General features: G+C 43.2%; 1 protein-coding gene across 1 annotated transcript in view; it reads left to right on the plus strand.

The window, feature by feature from the left end:
* The window catches only part of LOC109889801 (insulin-degrading enzyme), a 47,472-nt gene that overhangs the window by 23,015 nt on the left and 2,820 nt on the right, over positions 1 to 21,637 (plus strand). The window contains exons 13-22 of the mRNA XM_020481523.2: positions 2,976 to 3,098; positions 3,574 to 3,656; positions 3,956 to 4,100; positions 6,802 to 6,912; positions 7,115 to 7,235; positions 10,649 to 10,740; positions 11,281 to 11,392; positions 16,559 to 16,726; positions 16,900 to 17,172; positions 19,259 to 19,320. Coding sequence (XP_020337112.1) covers positions 2,976 to 3,098; positions 3,574 to 3,656; positions 3,956 to 4,100; positions 6,802 to 6,912; positions 7,115 to 7,235; positions 10,649 to 10,740; positions 11,281 to 11,392; positions 16,559 to 16,726; positions 16,900 to 17,172; positions 19,259 to 19,320 — 1,290 coding nt within the window. The remainder of the gene's footprint in view (positions 1 to 2,975; positions 3,099 to 3,573; positions 3,657 to 3,955; positions 4,101 to 6,801; positions 6,913 to 7,114; positions 7,236 to 10,648; positions 10,741 to 11,280; positions 11,393 to 16,558; positions 16,727 to 16,899; positions 17,173 to 19,258; positions 19,321 to 21,637) is intronic.

Below are 21,637 nucleotides of genomic sequence, written 5' to 3' on the forward strand. Positions count from 1 at the left end.
CGCTCTCCTTTCGGAAAAGCTGACCACGACTCCATTTTGTTGCTCCCTGCCTACAGACCGAAGCTAAAACAAGAAGCTCCCACGCTGAGGTCTGTTCAATGGAAACGGAATGCGCCTGAGCTCAATTTCAAGTCTCATAGCGATGAGTCTGAATACTTATGTTGAGGTATTTGCAAAAATGTCTAAACCTGTTTCTGCTTTGTCATTATGGGGTATTGTGTGTAGATTGCTGAGGATCAGTTTCTTTAAGTCAATATTAGAATAAGGCTGTAACTTAACAATGTGAAAAAAGTAAAAAGGTCTGAATACTTTCTGAGGGCACTGTATCTACAGCCAACAACAGTCTATGTTTTAATAAAAAATAACAAAAATAATAATCTGGATTTCTTTTTTTTAAGAATCAGCCTTGTTATTGAGATTTTCATGCCTTTTCAGGATGAAAAAGGGGCTTATGTGGTGGTTATGGCAGGGGTTGTGGCAATGGATGTGGTCGTCCCTTAAGCGCGGCTGAATTTTAAAGGCCCCCATCTTGACATTGTGGACACATTTTTGCGTTTTTCAGCTAATTTCCTTTAATTCTACAGTTTGCCATTGAGCTGAGATTTTTCCGTTTTAAAGCTAATTTCCTGAATTTTTCCCATGGCTAATGCAGTGCTCTTTTGCTCAAACATAATAACAAAATCAATACTGATAAATTCCAAAACAATGAATTTTCAATTCTCCATGACTGTCTATCTTTTATTTTGGTGATTGTTATTTCTCAAAGATTATATTATAAAACAAATATAAAGGCCCATTGTCTCTTCTACATACTTATATCTGGTTTTAGCCATAAAGTTTACACTGATTGTTTTTCCATCCTTGAATATATATATATATATAAACATTTTATTTATGTATATATTTTTTTACACTTTGGACATGGGTGACCCGGAAAGAATTTCAATGGCAGAAAAATCCCTGCTTTTATACCGCCCTTGTACCATATCGCGGTAGACTGCATTACTTGCACAGCACACAGAGGGGCGCTATCATTTTTTTTTATACCCCTAAAAGCCCAATGTGCGTCTTACCAAAATGCTAACAAAGTACTAGAGAATTCCTAAAGCAGATTCTAGCTAAATGCTGAAGACCGCAAGCGAACAAGCTAATTATAAAGACAGACAATCCAGCTCATTTTAAGTTAGTTATACAAGTATCTCAGAAGGCTACTCAGTTTGCTGCACATACAAAACAAACATTACATATTAAATATTAGACATGCACAAAACAAATTCTGATTCAGGACAGATAATATTCTCTGCTGTTCAAATCTATTGCTCTTGCTATCTAGCCAACCAAATGCACAGCTGTAGAGTATGTAGCACATTTTAGACCAGGGATAATCAACTAGATTCAGCCTCGGGATGATTTTATCTATTGTCCAAAAATGTATACACATTTTTTGCTTCACATTTAGTAGTGAATTGTATAACTTGATCACCTCATGTATGCTGTACAACAGTGAATCATGAAAGTTGCTCCATTTGTGCTCTTTGTAAACAAAACACGTGACTGGGTCAATCCAATGTTTCAGCAAGCTTTATAAATCAATTTTGAATTCAATCACTTTTTGAATGCACCCCTTTTGATTTGAACGAAATCTTCAATACATTATTTTTTTCCCATTGTAGAGGTTCTCAGAAAGTGACTTCTTGGACCAGGAATGCCAAACTATTCAAGATATAAAATGTATAAAAGATTCTCTAAGTTGACCTGTATTTTGCACACCATACCATGAGACATCCATGTCTTCACTGGTAAAGTTAAACAGTTGAAATATAATTTAAAAGCTTACAAACAGGGTTGTCAAACTATTTTGTTTACACCTTAAACGTAAATGATCAAAAATCGCGTCAAGTCGATGTTTTTTTCCATATTTGCATATGTTGTAGTTTAGACCCTATTCAACATCATGAGGTTTTTGTTGTGCCCGACCATCACACACATGCTCTTGAATACAGGGTGGGTGTCATGTTTTGGCTGATTTAAATGTACTCAAATTGAAATTTCAACTTTCAAATGGTACCACAAAGATGGTTGAAGGTCCACACATCATTGGATGTTGACTTAAATGGGAATATGTTTTAAATTGGTGTCAATCCTCCATAGGAAACCTATGAAAAATACACATGTACACCATCTTTGTGTTAGTAATTAGAAGTTAAAATGTCAATTTCAATGGTATACCAGCTAAACTGAAGTTGTCTGAAGGGATAGGTCCATTCTATACGTTCTATTTCTATGATTTGAAATGACACCCCCACCCTGTATTCAAGAGCATGTTGTTTCTCAACCGATAGCGGGCATAACACACAACCCTGTAATCTTTTTAATGATATCGAACTCAACCTAACTATTTTCAAGTGAGGAAGACGTGGATGTCTCATGGTATAGTGGGGTATCCAAAATGGGTCAACTTTGAGCACTTTTATCACCTGAATGTTTTGGTATTCAGGTTAAAAAATATCACTTTCTGACCACTTCTTCCATGGCCAGACATGTATGAACATGTCTATTTAAATCAAAAGGGATGCTGTCAAAAACAGATTAAATTCAAACGGATTTACCCTACAATGAAAAATAATGTGACTGTTTAAATGAAGAATGCAATCTGCTTTCTTGTAACCTGTAGCTATTCACTTAAAAGTAGCTAAGTAAAAAAAGTTTCAGAAATGGTTTTGACAGTATTGAAAATCATGCTATGGGTATTTCAAAATCTGGTATACTGCCTAACCCTAGTGTGTAGTTGGTTGCCACTGGACATAGTTGATCCTGCGTCATGTAGAATCTGCCTGGGACAGTTCGTCTGAGTTGCATCATCTATAGTTTATTGGCCATAGTTGGATAGATGTGTAGAAGCCTTTAGTCATGTATCAATAAATTCCCAACCCTTAACTTAGCAAGGAGGACTAGCTAAATTGTCTGTGTTTCAGAAATGGGGAAATGCTGACCTCAATGGCAAGTTCAAGCTGCCCATGAAGAACGAGTTCATTCCCACCAGCTTTGAGATCTACCCTCTGGAGAAGGACTCTCCCTCCGCTCCCACTCTAATCAAGGTAAGCCTCGCTCTGGATAAGAGCATCTGCTAATTGACTAAAATGTGAAATGTCAGGGTGTTGCATTTATCAAACAATTTTTACTTCATTCACCAAGCAGCTAGACCGAACTGAAAGCGTAGCTGCATGTTTCAGGTGTCTGAATTTGTTCATAAACTTTCATATGATAATGAGGAAACGGTGTCAGGTTTGAGAAGTATTTAGTACTGTTGTCAAGGTGTTCTGATCAGAGGATGTACGTGGTAACTACTGCTGACAGGTTGGAATCTCTTTTGAGCTGTTAGCTTCAGTATTACAGTACATTGTTGACTGCGGTTCACAACCCAACAAAGTTCAAAAGCAGTTGTAGAGATTTGATCTACCTCCTTAAAAACAAGTTCTACAGCCTGATATCTTCATATACTTTTTACATGCCCTTTCCCCTCATTGGAATCTGTTGCTAATGTAATCATGCTTTTTTTTCTCTTTTTCCTAGGACACCGCTATGAGCAAGGTGTGGTTCAAGCAGGATGACAAGTTTTTCCTACCAAAGGCATGCCTGAACTTTGAGTTCTTCAGGTTGGTAGACAAACCACAGCCCATGTTCCAAGTTTCTGAGATGACGATGTGATACATCTTTTGTATTATTTTCCTCATACAAACAATTGTAGATATAGGACTCAAATAGTGCTCAAATAATAAACATATTAGGAAGGACCACATGGGATACCATGTGTCCTGCTGATCCCTTCCCTTGAATTAATCAATGAATGTATGAGCAACATGGCTACTTTTTGTTTTTCAGTGACAGTGAGATGAGAGATGTCTAGCTGTGTTGTAGCTAACAGTTGATTCATCACTGCCATTTTTTTCTACAGCCCGTTTGCGTATGTGGACCCAATACATTGTAACATGGCCTATTTGTACCTGGAGCTCCTCAAGGACTCCCTCAACGAGTATGCATATGCAGCCGAGCTCGCCGGCTTGAACTATGACCTCCAAAATACCATCTATGGGATGTATGTAAGTATTCAAATTCCCCATCGCCCTCACGCCACCGCGATCCCAAACCCAACTGTTCCTCCCTCATGCATTCTCAACCTGGGCCTTCGTATCAGCCCTGGCTGCATCCTCCTCTTCATCCTTTCTTCTTCTTTGAAACCGCCTCGTCAGAAATGCTAGACTTGACAGTTGTTCGTTTCCCATTCGTAGTGGCACTGTTTGGCACTTTAAAAAGTCATTTGGTACAGTCCTCTGTCAGAGACAGTTATTATTTTTTTTTAATCTGATACAAAGGAATGGGAGATAGACACTAAGTAGTAGTGGTTGTAGCCGTAGCATTAACCTACCATTTAGTGGCAAAGTACTCCATCCCTCCTTGGTGGACAGAAAAGCCGGTTGCGAGGCTGCATATACATACTCTTCTTAATCAATCTTCTCACCCTGCTCTGTCTATTTGACCATGTTATCCCACCTCCCCTACCAACAATCATGTTTATTAAATTTTTTTGGGTCACTGCCTATACTCAGACCCCCTGCACTGCAACATGACTGATCTGTTTCTCAGGTTATTGAAGGATGATTTAAGAGTATACATATGCAGCCAGCCTTGCCGGGCTGGTCTATGGCAGCCTCAGGGAAGAATTCCATACTTGTAAGTACAGTGTCCGTCTGACAGTCCCCCTAATAGCCAGTTATTAAGAACAAATTATTATTTATCCATCTTAAGGTTCTGAGTGTGGAAGACTGTGTCTTCCATCTATCTACGCCATTTGTTTCTGTGTGTTAGTCTGTCTGTAGGAAGATGGGGAGGTCCTAGAAGGTCCCCTTTCCTATGTTCTCTCCGTTTATGTAGGGACTTGTGGTTTCACTGCAAGGATGGCCAAATGTAGTCTTCAAGGAATGCCGTTTAAGTGATACGAAGTTGAACATCAACTATGAATTTATCCAATACTTATCTGACAACAGAGTAAGTTCAACTGATCAGGTCTGGGTTAAAATATGAACTATAATATCAGCAGACTGCCTGTCTTGAAGGACACGTTTGGCCCCGTTGATTTCACTGAATCACTCCGAAAACACACCCATCTAATAGACCTAGAAAGAACTTCATACATTCTCTCAAATTTTGTTGTTTTAATTTATCTTTGGCATCCATTTCGAAATTCTCTGTGCGGTCAATGTCAGCCAGATAGTAGAACAGTAAGTGTCTCCTTCACAAGTTCTAAAGGAATAAAGCTGAAAACACTGCTTATCCTCTGAAAAATGTATAGGTACTGTAAGTTCTGCAGACTCATGATTCCAATAGCATGTTCCAGACTGGAGCTGGCATTGTACACATAGCTAATAGTGTTTGCAAGCTCCTTTGAGTTTTTCAAGGACCAATTCTCTTCATATATCGCTTAGTATTGGAATTAGGTTTTGCTATGTTTTTGCTTAATGGAGAATCGAGATGCCCATTTGCCCAATGATGCTTGTCTTCTCTCTCACACTCTCTGCTCCTTTCTAACTTTGGTTTGTGGTGGTTTGGTTTCACTCTTTAAATGGACCTCCTCTCACATTTGGTTAACATCCAAACTAGGCCTACCTCTGTGAAACAGTAGCTTGTTGTGTGCAGAAGGAAGCATAGAACTAGTCATGAGGATATTTTGCCTGCTTGTTATTTACCACTTATGTGATACCAAGGTCATAAATAAGAGACTACCTAAGACTTGGATTATACATTTTAAAGGCTAATCCCTCATGGGTTGATGCCACATACTGTGGAAATGATGCTTTGAATTCTCTAGTCCGGCCAATCACACATACCTAGCTAACTTTATGATGGGGTGTTTATCTTTGTATTAAGGTTTTCCGAGCTTCACCAGTAATAGAGTTGCGTCGGCACAAACTAACTGGGGACTCATCAAGGGTAATGATGTTGGAAGAGATTTACAGTTAACTGGTGTCAGTATGTGTGTGTCAGTGAGAACGAGAAAGGGGAGGTAGAGGGTGATTGCGAGAGCGAAACGCTGTAGCCTGAGGGTATTTCTGATTCATGAAGGGGCCCGAATGTTTGGATGATATTGCAAAGCAGAGCTTCATATAACCTTGACTGGGCTCTGCCTATGCATGGTGTTATTGGTTTGGTAAATTTACACGCATACACACACACCACTCACTGCATCACTTATTGTTAGTTGGTCACAGAACTCGATGAATAAGGGTAATTTGCAGTTGATGGTAATGAGCAATGCTTGCTTTGTAGAGTTGAGTAGTTGGCTACAGACCCATAATATGGTCATTGCAGTGGCAGCAATGCAGGGTTGGAACCCTGTGCTAACGGGCTAGTGTGTGATGCCACAGTCATTAGCGTGGATGCTAGCGCGGTCAGTGAAAGTCACAGCAGAGGCACCTTCATGGCCCAGCCTGCCTCCCTCTGCTGTGTGTGTCTGAGGGGCCATTTCACAGACTGTACTCAGGACTCAGCCAGCACTCCGTGTCCTCTGACAGATAGTGGTTGGCATTATGCTGAGTGGAGTCATTGTCCTAGAGGAAGGGCCAGGGAAGGAGGAGAGGTTTGGGAGGTTGGTCTAAAACACTACTACCTTTAGTTTCCATAACCGATAGGGCTGGTAATTCATCTGCACACACATTTTACTGTTCTTTCCTACAGGCTCTATGCCACATCAAGTTATGCTTACCTTTTTTCTCTTTTCCTCTTCCTTCCATCTCCTTCCCACAGCTCTCAGTGAAGGGCTACAATGACAAGCAGCACATCCTGCTGAAGAAGATCATTGAGAAGATGGCCGCGTTTGAGATTGATGAGAAACGCTTTGACATCATCAAGGAAGCGGTAAGCTGAGCCCCGCCGCCCAGTTTAAAACTACTCGGGCTATGAAATCATAACGGATCGAAGCTGATGTTGGTTTTTGACTGTTTGATTCTGCTATTGTGTTTGACCCCATGGCGCACACAAACTACCCTTGTATTGTGTTTAACCCCTGATATGATGGTGCTGAACGTTGACCACTATTGCCCTTTGACCGCTCTTCCAGTATATGAGGTCACTGAACAACTTCAGGGCGGAGCAACCCCATCAGCATGCCATGTACTACCTGCGTCTGCTGATGACAGAGGTGGCCTGGACCAAAGACGAGCTCAAGGAGGCTCTAGACGGTGAGCCGTTCTCACTCTATCTCCACACACCCACCCACACACACACACGGGCACGTATGCACATACTCTTCTCTCCCTATCTCTCCCCTGCTCTCATTTGAATGCTGAGCCAGTTTGAGCTCCTCCATGAGCTGCAGTCATTTCTCTGCAGTGAAAATCTCACCGTAGGAAGAGGAGCAGATGTATTGTCTGTACGTTCAGTACATTATGCGTTCGCAATGTCCTGTGTAACACTTGAGGCCGAGTTCACCTTGGGGAAAAGACTGCATTTCTGTCTTTTCATTATTACCTCAAACTTGTCCCTATTTCACCTGCCTAGTGCTAGGGCTGTGACAATATCAGTATCGCTATATAATTTCCAAAAATAAATCCACGAAGCAGACCAAACTCTTTGCTTCTTTAAAAAAAAACTGCCCTAGGTAAAATATTTTGTGTGCTGGATGGCTTGGAAAATGTGACTCTGGGTGACAAATTAACTGGTCACTTTAATAATGGAACACTGGTCACTTTAATAATGTTTACATGCTGTTTTACCCATTTCATATGTATATACTGTATTGTAGCCACGTCCATTCTACTCAACTATTGCTGTACATGTACTATTCTATCCATGTATTCTTCAGATATACTATATATTCAATCCACATACTGTCCATGGTGTCTATACATCACATATAATACCCGTCAAAAGTTTGGAAAGACCTACTCTTCAAGGGTTTTTCTTTATTTTTACTATTTTCTACATTGTAGAATAATAGTGAAGACATCGCAACTATGAAATAACACATATGGAATTATGTAGTGACCAAAAGATTGTTAAACAAATCAAAATATATTTTATATTCTTGAAAGTAGCCACCGTTGATGACAGCTTTGCACACTCCTGGTATTCTCTCAACCATCTTCATGAGGAATTATTTTCCACATAGTTCCCACATATGCTGAGCACTTGTTGGCTGTTTTTCCTAAACTCTGCGGTCCAACTCATCCCAAACCATCCCAATTGGGTTGAGGTTGGGTGACTGTGGAGGCCAGGTCATCTGATGCAGCACTCATCACTCCTTCTTGGTCAAATAGCCCTTACGCAGCCTGGAGGTGTGATGGGTGATTGTCCTGTTGAAAAACAAATGACAGTTCCACTAAGCGCAAACCAGATTATTTCTCTTTTGCCAAGATCATCAAGTTTTGAGGGAGCGCGCAATTGGCATTCTGACTGCAGGAATGCCCACCAGAGCTGTTGCCAGAGAATTTAATGTTCATTTCTCTACCATAGAATTTGGCAGTACGTCCAACCGGCCTCACAACCGCAGACCACATGTAACCACACCAGACCAGGACCTCCATATCTGGCTTCGGGATTGTCTGAAACCAGCCACCCGGACAGCTGATGAAACTGAGGATTATTTCTGTCTGTAATAAAGCCCTTTTGTGGGGGAAAACTCTCAGCTGTTCTGATTGGCTGGGCCTGGCTCCCCAGTGAGTGGGCCTATGCCCACCCATGGCTGTACCCCTGCCCAGTCATGTGAAATCCATAGATTAGGGCCTAAAGCATTTATTTCAATTGACAGATTTCCTTATATGAACAATAACACTGTAAATTATTGCATGTTGCGTTTATACACTGCTCAAAAAAATAAAGGGAACACTTAAATAACACAATGTAACTCCAAGTCAATCACACTTCTGTGAAATCAAACTGTCCACTTAGGAAGCAACACTGATTGACAATCAATTTCACATGCTGTTGTGCAAATGGAATAGACAACAAGTGGAAATTATAGGCAATTAGCAAGACACCCCCAATAAAGGAGTGGTTATGCAGGTGATAACCACAGACCACTTCTCAGTTCCTATGCTTCCTGGCTGATGTTTTGGTCACTTTTGAATGCTGGCGGTGCTTTCACTCTAGTGGTAGCATGAGTCTACAACCCACACAAGTGGCTCAGGTAGTGCAGCTCATCCAGGATGACACATCAATGCGAGCTGTGGCAAGGTTTGCTGTGTCTGTCAGCGTAGTGTCCAGAGCATGGAGGCGCTACCAGGAGACAGGCCAGTACATCAGGAGACGTGGAGGAGGCCGTAGGAGGGCAACAACCCAGCAGCAGGACCGCTACCTCTGCCTTTGTGCAAGGAGGAGCAGGATGAGCACTGCCAGAGCCCTGCAAAATGACCTCCAGCAGGCCACAAATGTGCATGTGTCTGCTCAAACGGTCAGAAACCGACTCCATGAGGATGTTATGAGGGCCCGACGTCCACAGGTGGGGGTTGGGCTTTACAGCCCAACCCTGTGTTCTTCACAGATGAAAGCAGGTTCACACTGAGCACATGTGACAGTCTGGAGACGGCGTGGAGAACGTTCTGCTGCCTGCAACATCCTCCAGCATGACCGGTTTGGCGGTGGGTCAGTCATGGTGTGGGGTGGCAATTCTTTGGGGGGGCCGCACAGCCCTCCATGTGCTCGCCAGAGGTAGCCTGACTGCCATTAGGTACCGAGATGAGATCCTCAGACCCCTTGTGAAACCATGTGCGGTTGGCCCTGGGTTCCTCCTAATGCAAGACAATGTTGTTGTCAGCACATTCAACCATGTAAAGAAAAAAGTATTTAATAAGAATATTTAATTCATTCAGATCTAGGATGTGTTATTTTAGTGTTCCCTTTATTTTTTTGAGCAGTGTAATTTTGGTCACTGTATATGTATTTATATTCTGGACTTGGCTATTATTTCTATTTTTCGTATTTTTATTTTTACTTTTTAAATTTGTGTGTATTAGGTATTATGGCACTGTCGGAGCTAGGAACACAAGCATTTCGCTACACCCACAATATCTGCTGAACATGTGTATGAACAAATCTGAAGTTTGTTTCTAACATTAGGGCTGTTTTCCTAAAGAAGTTAAATCTGCGTAGTGTTTTGTTTCCCAACCACGATACTAACAAGTATCGCGATACTGTTATCTTCCCAGCTCTACCTAGTGCCTATGTGTTTAGTTAGTGCCCTTGTTGCCCTTCTCTGGGTCTCCAGTCTTTCACAGATCCCTGTACCTGGTTTTTACAGACCAGCTACTGCTGTGTGTGCCCCCTTCCCTACTATTTTCCCATCCTTCCCCAGTCACTCATCCCTGGCTGCTCATCCACCACCTCTCACCACTATCTGAATGAATCTGGGTGAGACACTGTGAATTCAGATTGACCAACCTACGCGAAGAGGAAATGTGTTGTGTTTGTGTCTGCATGTCTCCACGTTTGGGTGAGTGTGTTTGTGTACGTACATTTCTGCCCTCGCTGGCGACAGGAATGATATGCGGTGGCAGCAACAGCCTGCATGACTGATGCTTTTGATTCTGTCCCGATTTGTATAGATTTAGAATGATAGCTCTGTGATTGATTCCTCCAGTCTGAATCTGTCTTCCAGATGTCACTCTCCCCCGCCTCAAGGCCTTCATACCTCAACTATTGTCACGGTTACACATCGAGACCCTTCTCCATGGCAACATCACCAAGGAGGTGAGTTTGAAGTTACCTTCCAGTGGACTGACTTCATTTGTAAATGGCAGACACACACACACACAGCAAGACGTTTGATGTATGGAATGTGGATATGTTCTATAACTGCTTATACGGTTAGCCGCTTCTCTCCCATATAGGTTTTAAGTGGAATGCTTTTCTCTGATAAGATCCTCCGATCAAATGACACTTTATAAAAGATCCCAGCCATCGATGAACAGTCTCCCTTATGTCTGGTAATGACGCCCAGTAGAGGGATGTCACAGTCTAGTGGAGAAAGAATTGGATGCACCAGCGGGGGCAATGGTCCATTTCATCACCATAGAGACTCACTGTGCACTGCAGGACTCCTATTACCTTAGATGGAGCTTTTACTGCGTGGACAGAATTATTATAGCAGTGTTCCGATTCAGTCGAACAAACCTATAGATATGTATCTGCTATGGAAAGGAGGTATCTTGACACATTTAAAAGGTGGATTACAACACTGATTTGTCATTTGCACCTCTCACTTTGCTCTCTCAATCTCTCTTTCTCCAGTCTGCTCTAGACATGATGCAGATGGTCGAGGACACGCTTATGAATCAAGCCCACACCAAGCCCCTCCTACCAAGCCAGTTGATTCGCTACAGGGAGGTGCAGGTGCCAGATGGTAGGCCAAGTGCACTGCCTATCATTCCCTTCACCTCCATGTAACTCCAAACCTTCAGCATGTGACCATGCTGAAGGTTTCTTACCCAAAGGTTTCTGAAGGTTTCTGGCCTGTGCTTGTGTAACAGCTCAGTGTTAATGCCCCTCCAATGTCCAAGGGAGAAAGTCTCACCTACAAAGGGGAAACAGACATCACTAGGCAATACAATACACACACTTTTCCTTAACCACTTACACAAACTCACACAGCACAACAACACACACAGTGCCTGTGCACTCTTTTCTTAATGACATTAAGTAACTTGAGCACAGAGGAGAGGAAAATTATGGCTGTCTGGGCCTCCTGGAAATATCCTGGATCCAGTTGGCCAGCCAGCCTCAAACTGAACTAACTGAACAAACACAAACTGAACTAACCTTTGAACGGAGCAGGATTTGGAGATGGCGGTGTCGGAGGGTAGGGCTGCCGTCTTATCGGCTCTTAACCAACGATTTGGTAAAAAAAAAAAAATCATGTTGTTCGTAACTTGTTTTGTACATAATGTTGCTGCTACTGTCTCTTATGATTGAAAAGAGATTCTGGACATCAGAACTGAGATTACTCACCTCAAACTGGACGAGGAGTTCGTCTTCAATGAGTCGGATGCGAGGGATATACTATCTACACCTGACCAGGTCCAGATCCCCGTGATTCGCTGGAAAAGGAAACGTAGGTTTCGCGGAAAGAGATCAGGATGCCTTGCGAGGATCAGGCGACGAGTGGCCAATCTGCCCTTGCCTTCCATTCTGCTAGCTAACGTTCAATCACTGGAAAATAAATGGGTCGAACTGAAAGCACTTATATCCTACCAACAGAACATTAAAAACTGTAATATCTAATGTTTCACGAGTCGTGGCAGAACGATGACACTAAGAACATACAGCTGGCGGGTTTACACACTATCGGCAGGAAAGAACAGCAGCCTCTGGTAAGACACGGGCCTATGCATTTATGTAAACAACAGCTGGTGCACGATATCTAAGGAAGTCAAGGTTTAGCTCGCCTTAAATTGTTTTTTACCACATTTCTATCAGCATGTTAAATGTGCAAACAAAGGGAAAACATTTCTAGAGCACCTTTACGCCACACACAGAGATGCGTACAAAGTTCTCCCTCGCCCTCCATTTGGCAAATCTGATTCCTACTTATAAGCAAAAATTAATGCAGGAAGCACCAGTGACTCGGTCTATAAGAAAGTGGTCAGTTAAAGCAGATGCTAAGCTACAGGACTGTTTTGCTAGGACAGACTGGAATATGTTCCGGGATTCTTCCGATGGCATTGAGGAGTACACCACATCAGTCACTGGCTTCATCAATAAGGGCATCGAGGACGTCGTCCCTACAGGGACTGTATGTACATACCCCAACCAGAAGCCATGGATTACAGGCAACATACGCACTGAGCTAAAGGGTAGAGCTGCCACTTTCAAGGGTTGGAACTCTAACCCGGAAGCTTATAAGAAATCCCGCTATGCCCTCCGACGAAGCATCAAACAGGCAAAGCGTCAATACAAGACAGAATTGTACTACACCGGCTCCGATGCTCGTCGGAAGTGGCAGGGCTTGCAAACTATTACAGACTACAGGAAGCACAGCTGAGAGCTGCCCAGTGACACAAGCCTACCAGACAAGCTAAATAAATTATATGCTGGCTTTGGGACAAGTAACACTGAAACATGCATGAGAGCATCAGCTGTTCCGGACGACTGTGTGATCACTCTCTCCACAGCCGATGTGAGGACGTGTACTCCGAGCATGCACTGATCAACTGGCAAGTGTCTTTACTGACATTTTCAACCTCTTCCTGCCTGAATCTGTAATACCAACATATTTCAAGCAGAACACCATAGTCCCTGTGCCCAAGAACACTAGGGTATCCTGCCTAAATGACTACCGACCCATAGCACTCACATTTGTAGCCATGAAGTGATTTGAAAGGCTGCTCATGGCTCACATCAAATCAAATGTATTTATATAGCCCTTCGTACATCAGCTGATATCTCAAAGTGCTGTAGAGGAACCAGGCTATGTGGGGTGGCCAGTCCTCTTCTGGCTGTGCCGGGTGGAGATTGTAACAGAACATGGCCAAGATGTTCAAATGTTCATAAATGACCAGCATGGTCAAATAATAATAATCACAGGCAGAACAGTTGAAACTGGAACAGCAGCACGGCTAGGTGGACTGGGGACAGCAAGGAGGAGTCCTGTCAGGTAGTCCTGAGGCATGGTCCTAGGGCTCAGATCCTCCGAGAGAGAGGGAGAGAAAGAGAGAATTAGAGAGCATACTTAAATTCACACAGGACACCGGATAGGACAGGAGAAGTACTCCAGATATAACAAACTGAACAAACATCAACACCATTATCCCAGAAATGCTAGACCTACTCCAATTTGCATACCACCCCAACAGATCCACAGACGATCCACAGCAATCTCTATTGCACTCTACACTGCCCTTTCCCACCTGGACAAAAGGAACACCTATGTGAGAACGCTATTTATTGACAACAGCTCAGCGTTTAACACCATTGTTCCCTCAAAGCTCATCACTAAGCTAAGGACACTGGGATTAAGCACCTCTCTCTACAACTGGATCTTGGATGTCTTGATGGGCCGCCCCCAGGTGGTAAGGGTAGGTGACAACACATCCGCCACGCTAATCCTCAATCCGGGGGCCCCCCCAGGGGTGCGTGCTCAGTCCCCTCCTGTACTCCCTGTTCACTCAGGACTGCTCGACCAGGCATGACTCCAACACCACCATTATGTTGGCCGATGACACAACAGTGATAGGCCTGATCACCGACAACGATGAGACAGCCTATAGGGAGGAGGTCGGAGACCTGACCGTGTGGTTCAAGGACAACAACCTCTCCCTCAATGTGATCAAGACAAAGGAGATGCATGTGGACTACAGGAAAGGAGGACCAAGCACGCCCCCATTCTCATCGACGGGGCTGTATTGGAGCACGTTGAGAGCTTCCAAGTTCCTTGGCGTCCACATCAACAACTAACATGGTCCAAGCACACCAAGACAGTCGTGAGGCGGGCACGACAAAACCTATTCCCCCTCAGGAGACTGAAAATATTTGGCATGGGTCCTGAGATCCTCAAAAGGTTCTACAGCTGCACCGTCGACAGCGTCCTGACGGGTTGCATCACTGCCTGGTATGGCAACTGCTCGGGCTCCGACCGCAAGACACTACAGAGGGTAGTGCATATGGCCCAGTACATCACCGGGGCCAAGCTTCCTGCCATCCAGGACCTCTATACCAGGCGGTGTCAGAGGAAGGCCCTAAAAAGACTCCAGCCACCCTAGTCATAGACGGTCCTCTCTGCTACTGCACGGCAAGCGGTACCGGAGCGTCAAGTCTAGGTCCAAGAGGCTTCAAAACAGCTTCTACCCCCAAGCCATAAGACTCCTGAACAGCTAGTCAAATGGCTACCCAAACCTTTGCATTGCCCCCCCGTCCCTTTTGCAATTCACTGTAAGGTCTAATACACCTGTTGTATTCGGCGCATGTGACAAATCAATTTGATTTGATTTATAGCTTCCCAACAAAAAAGCTTAACATACGCTTTTATAGACACATACTTAAACTGCTTACTTCCATTCATCTTCAATCGCACACTTTTTGCATTCTGAGGAGAAATGTTGACACATCATTCATCATTGAAAAGGATATGCATAAGTAACCTGCTGCATCTTTCCTCATTCAAAGTCTACTTGATCATTTAGGACTCAAATATAGATGAGTCGATATCCAAATGAACTCAGCACATCCCGGGGGGTTTTTGCGCATCTCCCCCCAAAAAATGAAAGTTCCAATGAAAAGCTTTTAACACGCCTATTCACAGCCACTCAGCAAAAAGTGTGATGTTGGCTTAGTCTCTCCTGTCTGGAGACTGGAGAGTGTCACCACTGTCCTCTAGCTGAACTCTATATATAACGTTCCTGTATTATGCTTTTTAAATCTATCCAAACACGTTCTTTAGTAATTGTATATTTACAGTTAAGCTGGGGGTGCATCAACTGGCTAGGTTGTTTAGGGCTTGTTACTTATTCCTAAATTCATTTTTCAAGTCTCAATGTTTGCTGAGTTGCACCTGCAGCATTATACAGTATTTGGATAAGCTGTATTGCATGGTTAGTACTTGTGTGTGTGTGTGGAAGATTGTGATGCTACAGTATGTGTATAAACCCTGGGTCATATACACTGTGGCCAGTTTATTATGTACACCAATCTGTACCTGGTCTGACCCCCCCCCCCCCCCCCCCCCTGCCTCCATAACAGTCTGAATTCTTCGGGGCACGGCCATATTGCTGAATTGGCCTGACGTGTGCCAGGAAAACATTCCCTACGCCATTACGCCACCAGCCTGTACAGTTGACACCAGGCAGGATGGGCCATGGACTCATGCTGTTTATGCCAAATCCTGACTACCATCAGCATAACTCGAGGAACTGGGATTTGTTGGCCTAGGCGACACTCAATTAATTGTGTTGGTGATTGCATGCCTGCTGGACCCACTTCCTCTTGTTTTTAGCTGATAGGAGTGGAACCCGGTGTGGTCGTCTGCTGCAATAGCCCATCCGTGACAAGGACGGATTAGTTATGCATTCCGAGATGCCGTTCTGCACACCACTGTTGTACTGCGTCTTAATTTGCCTGTTTGTGGTCGCTGACTGAATGTTTTTTGTTTGACGCACCATTCTTGGTAAACCCTAGACTGTCATGCGTGAAAAGCCCAGGAAGGAGGCCGGTCGTTTCTGAGATACTGGACCCGGCGCGCCTGGCACCGTCAACCATACCACACTCAAAGTCTCTTAGATCACATATTTTTCCCATTCTAACATTCAATCATACAGTAACTGGATGCCTGTCTGCATGCTTTATATAGCAAGCCATGGTCACGTGACCATGGATAACTATTTTTGTGAACGTGGTGGTGTACCTAATAAACTGTCCACTGAGTATTTGTTAGGCACAAAATGGACTGAAACAGGGATGTACTACCTGGACTTGTCCAATAAGAAACTCTTGTTTTTTTCCCCCCCTTGCAAAACATTTTGAAACCTTTTCCATTATGTGCCCTAATGACTATGACCCTGCTGTCTGTGCCTTCCAGGTGGCTGGTATGTGTACCAGCAGAGGAACGAGGTGCACAACAACTGTGGCATAGAGATCTACTACCAGACAGACATGCAGACAACCCATGACAACATGCTGCTGGAGCTCTTCTGCCAGATCATCTCTGAGCCTTGCTTCAACACACTGCGCACCAAGGAACAGTTGGGTAAGACCACGCACACACACTCAAGTGGAGACTGGTATCTTGTAAAGTACTCAAATACAGTTGCACTCAACACCCTGCAGTGAAAAGGGGACAGTAGACTGTGTGCAGTTAAACATAAACACTTTCCAGAATTTACAGTGAATTGTTTGACTTTCACTCTCCTCTCTCCTCAGGGTACATAGTGTTTAGCGGTCCGCGGCGCGCCAACGGGGTCCAGGGCCTGCGCTTCATCATCCAGTCGGAGAAGGCCCCCCACTACCTGGAGAGCCGGGTGGAGGCGTTCCTAAAAGCCATGGAGATGTCTGTGGAGGAAATGAACGACGAGGCCTTCCAGAAACACATCCAGGCCCTGGCCATCCGCCGCCTGGACAAGCCCAAGAAGCTGGCCGCTGAGTGCGCCAAGTACTGGGGGGAGATCATCTCTCAGCAGTACAACTTCGACAGGGGTGAGCATGTGTAGACACAATGAGCAACACGCACATACACACCCCTTCCTTTACCTGGTCTGGAGGCTTAAGAGCTTTTTCCAGGTGATATCTGTGGGGAGTTTGCGTAGTTAGTGTCGACTAAATGGGTATTCCTCCTGATCCTCATATTATAACTGCTAGGAGGCCTTTTTATATGGATAGGTGTTTTGAATGAAATATGCATTTATTTATATTGACATTTTTATCTTGACATTCTGGAGGATCCCCGAGGGAAAGGAAGGTTGTTTTCGCAGCAGAAATTGGCAACGATTAGGCCCCAGAATAAACTCCTGGAGCACACCTCGCCCAAGCAGCATCTCCTGCATCTCCTGAGTGCTATTATGGATTGTAATGGGCTGTTTTGCTGGTAATCTGCCGTAAACCTCGATCCAGAACTCTTAGTAGGGAGAAGTGATAAAAACCATGTTCTCATTGTTAGAGGGAAGGAGGATGGGAGAAGACAGGGCAGCAACTGTCACCACTAATGTCATGATAGAAAGTGGAGCCTTGCCAATAGTGGGACATTGTACAGTAGGGGTGGCTGGTGACCCTGTAGGGCCTTGGTCACCAACCGGTCGATCACTGTCAACTGGTCAATCTTCAAGGCATTTCTAGTCACAACATTTCTGTAGAAAAGCCAACGATAAATGCTTGCGCTCCTTTTATAAAAAATAACAAAATTGTGTTGCGCAGTTGGCGGTAGGTGCACTTGATTCAGAAGCCCTGCGCACCAGTAGGTATTTTTTTACCTTTTTATTTGTCTGAAAAGACAAACTCCGCCTACCCGGTGAATCGGAAGATCTGTGGCTAAATCGAGTGCTTCTACTGCTCAAATCACTGTGCCTATAGCGTCCAGCAAGTTTTGATACTAGCCTACATGTAGAAGGTGGAAGACTGTGTCCCCTCTCTCTGGTCAGTCTCACTGGAAGAAAGGAAGGAGAGAGCAGGGACCATGAGAGGCTGACCCTCTGCTGCTCTTTCCCTCCCTCGCTGAGACTAATGCTGTGTTGAAAACAGCTGCTAACTTTAGACATCTGACTTCAGTGCGTTCAAGACAACTGGGAACTCTGCGGGGGAAAAAATGAGATCTGACTGGGGAATCTTTTTTTTTACGGTCATCCAACTCACGTCATTCCAAGTCTCAAACTCATCTTTCGAGAGCTCCGACTTGAAGATCATGATTTTACCTTGTTTGTTTCCGAGTTCCCAGTTGTCTTGAAAGCACCATGACCATCAGATGCAGGAAACATCAGTCCAGTAAAATAAAAAAGCTAATTATTTGCAAATTATTTCAATTTATGCTCTGCTGCGCCTCACAAGTGCTACACTAACTGATCTAGTTTGTCATCAATGCTTGAGTTTTTAAGTATACACTGAACAAAAATATAAATGCAACAATTTCAAAGATTTTACTGAGTTAGTTTATATCAGGAAATCAGTCAACTGAAATAAATTCATTAGGCCCTAATCAATTGTTTCCTCTTGACTGGGAATACAGATATGGATCTGTAAGTCATACCAGTCAGTATCTGGTGTGACCACCATTTGCATCATGCAGCGTGACATCTCTTTCGTGTAGAGTTTGTTCATTATAAAATTGTTTGAGAAGAACAATATTGCCAGTCATATAGCCAATATGCATTAGGCCTACTGCACAAACCTCATTCCTGCAGAACTGTTTTAATTTGGTTAAATTTAAGTAGTTGAAAACAAATGAGCGGTAGATCTGGCTTTTTGACTACGAAAGTGAAATTACTACGGACCTCATTATCACAATACTTAGGTGACGATACGATATGTATTGCAATTCAATACTGTGATTTTAGTGCGATTTCGACGTTCCAAACATATTGCTCACTATATGTCTGCTGCAGAGTGACAAGAGAGCCATGAGAAAATAAAAGTCCTGAAAACAAATTAGCTGCCCACTTATGAAGATGGAGAACAAGCTATGAAGGAAAAATACTGGAATTTTGGTGCAGGTACAGCCAACTAGCGCAAAAAATATTGCGGGATATCTCAAATCATCAACCTTTAGTCCAAAGTGTTTCCTGTTGTTTTCTAGATAACATTGAAGTGGCCTATCTGAAGACGTTGACGAAAGAAAACATCATGCAGTTCTACCGGGTGAGTATAGTAGCTGCTCATCCATCTTCTGCATTCCGGTGTGTTGTTCAATCTGTCCTCCCTGAAAGATGGCACCTTGTTTCATTTAGAACCCTCCACCACTTTTATCCACGTCCTGGTTCTATTCATAGCTGTGGAGGTTACACTGACACGGTATGCTGTGCTCACAGAATATCCACAACAGTGGAGGCTCCTTAGAGGAGGAAGGGGAGGACCATCCTCAGTGAATTTCATACAACAACAAAAAATATTTGAAAAGTTATCCTTTTTAGATCAAACTATACTAAATATATTCACTCCACCAAATAATTGATTAAGACACACTGTTTTGCAATGAAGGTCTACAGTAGCCTCAACAGCACTCTGTAGGACAGCATCATGCCATGGTGTAGCCAGAGGACAGCTAGCTTCTGTCGTCCTCTGGGTACATTGACTTCATTACAAAACCTAAGAGGCGCATGGTTCTCACCCCCTTCTATAGACTTACACAGTAATTACGACAGGTCGGAGGACATCCTCCAGAAGTTATCAGAGCTCTTGCAGCATGAACTGACATGTTGTCCACCCAATCGAAGAACCAGATAATGAATCTAGTACTGAAAGCATAAGCTACAGCTAGCTAACACTGCAGTGCGTTAGTTGACTCAGAGAGAGACAATAGTAGAAATGTTTTGAACTAATTTCTTCCAAAATGAACGAGAAGCAAGAGCTATTTCTCTTTCACTTAACTAGCAAATGCCGTTAGCCTACTAAAACACCCTGCTCAAACAGAGGGATACTGTGTTAGCTAGCTGGCTATGACTATCCAACACAACACTGGAACTCTTCCAAGTCAAGGTAAGTTGTACAACTGACTAGGTATTCCCCTTTTCCCTAACGTTGCTGCATGATCGTAACGGGTTTACTAATGCGTTAGTTCTATTAGCTATGTTGACTATGACATTACTTTAGCTAATATGGTGACAACAATGTAATTTCTTTATTTAACTAGGCAAGTCAGTTAACTTTTTATGGCTGCAGGGGCAGTATTGAGTAGCTTGGATGAAAAGGTGCCCATAGTAAATGGCCAGCTCCTCAGTCTCAGTTGCTAATATATGCATATTATTATTATTAGTATTGGATAGAAAACACTCTAAAGTTTCAAACTGTCAAAATATTGTCTGTGAGTATAACATAACTGATATTGCAGGAGAAACCCTGAGGAAAATCAAAACAGGAAGTGACTTCTATTTTGAAAACTCCATGTTCCATAGCCTCCCTTTGCTGGATATGAACCAGATTCCTTTTCCTATCGCTTCCTCAAGGTGTCAAGTCTTCAGACAGTTTCTGGCTTTTATTTTGAAAAATGAGCCAGAAAGATAACATTGCGTCAAGTGGTCACATGAGTTTTGCTCGCGCAACAGAGTTTGGATAGGTATTGCTTTTTCTCTCTCCTACTGTGAAAGACATTTGCGGTTGATATTATTGATTGTATATTTTAAAAACAACCTGAGGATTGATTATAAAAAACGTTTGACATGTTTCTGTGGACATTATGGAAACTATTTGGAATTTTCGTCTGCGTTGTCTTGACCGCTCTTGCCTGTGGAATTTCTTAACATAACGCGGCAAACAAACAGGTATTTTGGATATAAAAATAATATTTTTGGAACAAAAGGAACATTTGTTGTGTAACTGGGAGTCTCGTGAGTGAAAACAACATCCGAAGATCATCAAAGGTAAACGATTAATTTGAATGCTTTTCTGATTTTTGTGACCAAGCTGTAGTGATGCTAAGTGTACTTAATGTTTTGTCGTGGGATCGATAAATTTACACAAATGCCTGGATTGCGTTCGCTGTAAAGCATCATTTCAAAATCTAACACGACAGGTGGATTAACAAAAGGCTAAGCTGTGTTTTCCTATATTGCACTTGTGAATTCATGAATATAAATATTTATAGTAATATTTATTGAATGTAGCGCTATGCTATTCAGCGGTTGTTGATGTCACTTGTCCCGTTAGTGGGATTGCAGCCATAACAAGTACAACAAGGACAAATTCTTATTTACACTTACGGCCTACCCCAACCAAACCCGGACGACGCTGTGCCAATTATACGCCGTCCCACGGGACTCCCAATCACGGCCAGATGTGATACAGCCTGGAATCGAACCAGGGTCTGTAGTGATGCCTTTTGCACTGCGATGCCGTAGACTGCTGCGCTCCTCGGGGAGCCCAAAGCTGTGGGTAGCGGTTATGATATGGTTTGGCTTGGAAAGTTTTTTTTCCGTCTGGTCACATACAGCTGTTGCATTAAAGTCCACAAGTAAAAGGA

Source organism: Oncorhynchus kisutch, linkage group LG4 (assembly GCF_002021735.2).
Source record: "Oncorhynchus kisutch isolate 150728-3 linkage group LG4, Okis_V2, whole genome shotgun sequence".
Lineage (NCBI taxonomy): Eukaryota > Metazoa > Chordata > Actinopteri > Salmoniformes > Salmonidae > Oncorhynchus > Oncorhynchus kisutch.